Genomic DNA, 3,383 nt, shown 5'->3' with positions numbered 1-3,383 from the left:
CGGCGCTTAGGGACATGGTTTAGTGGACATGGTGGTGTTGGGTCGACGGTTGCACTCGATGATCTTAGAGGTCTTTTCCAACCTTCTATGATTTTGTATTTTTTTGAAAAAGATGTTGAAATCTTGGAGATATGCAAAAAAAACCTCTAAATAAGACAGATAGTGGAACAGGTGAGTGGGGATGAGAAACTTGCAGTGCTCTAGGTCTTTAGTTTATCAAGAATAACTCTTTGGTCATGGGAAGTACATACCTTCACGCAATGAAGGTACTCTGCCATAAAGGGCTCTCTGGCCAAGCATAGCAAGGTAGAGAAGGATGCTGTGGCTGGGAGGAGTAGACAGGCAATGTCAAATGGGAAGAAAAGCACGTGGTTATAACTTGAGGATGATTAGCACTTGAGGCAAAAATCAAGGGATGGAGGTTCTCCATCTCTGGATGCCCACAAGCCTACACTAGTGTGATTTCTTCCAGGAAAGCATGCTTTAGCAAATCCCATGTTATTGGGCTCCAGAGAGGAAAAAATGGGTGTAACTCCACTGTTTTTGACAGGACAGCATTCTGCATTAGTTTGGCCTTCAGTCTCATGGATGGATGAGTGTGGAGGAGGGGTAGTATCATTTTAATTGTACCCTCCTTGACTGCAGCTAGCAGCTAGAGGCTGTCAGTGATGCTTGTCCCCCCTTACTGTCGGGTGACAGCTTGGAGCATCATTTTTCTGGCTCCAGTTTCTCTCAGCCCAGTTTCACCATGGACGTGTTGTCTAGGTGCAGCTCCTGCATGACCCAAAGTAGCAACAGGATGGAACTTGTGTGACCTGGACCCATATGCCCAGTCCTCTCTCTGAGCAGGGCGTAGGGAGGGAGGACTTGCTTGCAAGCCCTTGCAGCAAGTCCTTAAGCCCTGCCATTGCACTGCTCATGAAGGCTGGGCAAGGGCCAAAGAGCCCGGGGTCATTATGCCTCACTTCTGCCCACTGATAGTGGCAATAGTGGCTGGAAGCCACCATGCAAGGACACCATGGTGCCAGCCTTTAGACAGACATGCATATGGCAAAAGCTAGAGGTAAATCAGAGGGGCTGGAGGAAGAAGCAGAAGGGAAGGTGGCCCCATGCAAGCAGTAGGACAGCCAGGACTCTCCAGTGATGTGTCCTCTGGAAAGCACTGAGCACAGCATCAGTTTAAAAGCCTGACTGTAGATAACAGGTTCTGAAAGTTTTTCCCCAAATAAATACAGCAAAATTGTGTGATGCTTGAAAAACTGCTGTATGCCCAGTTTTGTGATCAAACAGATGGCAGCCAAATCCCAACCTTCCTGTCACTGTTACAGGGAACTAAAGTCGGGCACAAAGATGTGGCTTGGCCCACCTGTGACATGTCAACCACCAACCAATCCAACACCAACTCTTTGCCTTTTCTCCCAACGGGCATCCCTGGCCTGGAAGCTCTCCACGTGTGCATTTCCATCCCATTCTGCTTTACATACATCATGACCTTGCTGGGAAATAGCATGGTCCTTCTTGCTGTGAGGCTGGACAAAAGCCTCCATGAGCCTATGTACTATCTCATTTCTATGTTGGCTGTCATCGACGTCATCTTCTCAACTGCTGTAGTTCCCAAAATACTGGGTGTATTCTGGTTGGATTCAAGGGAGATTGGTTTTGAAGCCTGCTTCATCCAGATGTTCTTCATCCACACATTCACTGCAGTGGAGTCAGGGATGCTCCTGGCAATGTCCTTTGACCGGTATGTAGCCATCTGCAACCCCCTGAGATACAACGCCATCTTAACGAGCTCAAGGACCATCCAGATAGGACTGCCATCTCTGGCCAGGGGAGCTGGTGTCATGACACCTTTAATGTGCCTCCTCACCAGCTTACCCTACTGCAAAACCAGACTCATCCTTCATTCCTACTGCGAGCACATGGCTGTGGTGGAGCTGGCCTGCGCCGACCTGTCTGTCAGCGATCTCTACAGCCTCATCGTGGCAACACTATTGGTGGGGACAGACTCTGTCTTCATCACCTTCTCCTATGGTATGATCCTCAGGTCTGTGATGAGGCTGCCATCCCAAGAGGCACGTCTCAAGGCCCTCAGGACCTGCAGGTCCCATGTTTCCATCATCCTGCTGTTTTACATAGGTGGCCTACTCTCCATGTACCTGCAGATGTTCTCTTTCAGATTGGCACCTCACTGATGGCTGATTTCTATTTGACGGTCCCTCCCATGCTCAACCCCTTCATTTACGGCATAAAGATGAAGCAGATCCAGCAAGGGATCTTTAAACTGTTGGGGCAGTTGGCAGGACTCAGTATCTCACAAGCTGATAAAGACAGGTCAGATGCTGAGAGAGGGAGGCACTGCCAGAAAATTATTTATCCCATCCTAGAATAGGTGTGAAGTTAGGTGCAATGAATTATCCCCCAGAAATGTCCATCTCTCTCCAGTGACTAGAAAGGGAACCTACACCAGATGCCTACTGCTGACATGGCAATAGTTTATTCACATGAAACCAATGGGCCAGTCCTGATGGGTGCTGGGCACCTCTCTCTTTGGCCAATGCACTCATCACTTGGAAACAGTATATCGTGCTAGCTCTCTGGTATCACTAGCAGCGTTTCAGCCACAGACTGAGGTGCGTCAGCCAGAGAGGACAGTTCAGTCCACCAAGCACCAGCGAGACGATACCACAGTGCTCAGTGCCTCAGGTCCCATGTAGGGGGGGAGAAGAGGATGCTCTGACCCCTTCCCTGCTCACAAGGGATGGGAATGGCTCCCCCTGTGTCTCCTCCACCCATCCATGCAAGAGATGTCTGCTCTCTACTTCTAATCAGAAGTCAGACCAGTGTATCTGAGAAACGTCGTGGCTACCAGGATCTCCAGGGACAGGAGTCTGCTTTAATCGAAGGCTACAGTTAGACGTTCCCTGCAGCAGTCTCAGGCATCACCTCCCACACCTCTTTGTGCATCTCCACTGTAAACTCTGACCGGGACAACATGCACGTCGATGCAAAGGCAGCGTGGTAAGGTGAAGTGTTGCAAGTGGCTGGAAAGCTGCCTGTCGGAAAAGGACCTGGGGGTGCTGGTCAACAGCCGGCTGAACATGAGCCGGCAGTGTGCCCAGGCGGCCAAGAAGGCCAAGGGCATCCTGGCCTGTATCAGAAATGGTGTGGCCAGCAGGAGTAGGGAAGTGATCGTGCCCCTGTACTCGGCCCTGGTGAGGCCGCACCTCGAACACTGTGTTCAGTTTTGGGCCCCTCACTCCAAGAAGGACGTCGAGGTGCTGGAGCGTGTCCAGAGAAGGGCAACGAGGCTGGTGAGGGGTCTGGAGAACAAGTCTGATGAGGAGCGGCTGAGGGAACTGGGGTTGTTTAGCCTGGAGAAG

The 3,383-nt window shown here is 50.7% G+C and overlaps 1 protein-coding gene across 1 annotated transcript; it reads left to right on the top strand.

Moving 5' to 3' along the window:
- The first annotated feature begins 1,373 nt into the window (after nucleotides 1-1,373).
- LOC103908500 (olfactory receptor 52K2-like) lies at nucleotides 1,374-2,195 on the top strand. The gene has a single exon (XM_019475020.1). It carries the CDS (start codon nucleotides 1,374-1,376, stop codon nucleotides 2,193-2,195), a length of 822 nt encoding a protein of 273 aa, XP_019330565.1.
- The last annotated feature ends 1,188 nt before the right edge of the window (nucleotides 2,196-3,383 follow it).

Source organism: Aptenodytes forsteri, unplaced genomic scaffold (assembly GCF_000699145.1).
Source record: "Aptenodytes forsteri isolate BGI_AS27 unplaced genomic scaffold, ASM69914v1 Scaffold254, whole genome shotgun sequence".
Taxonomy (NCBI): Eukaryota; Metazoa; Chordata; class Aves; order Sphenisciformes; family Spheniscidae; genus Aptenodytes; species Aptenodytes forsteri.
This window is presented reverse-complemented; position numbering and strand designations above follow the sequence as displayed.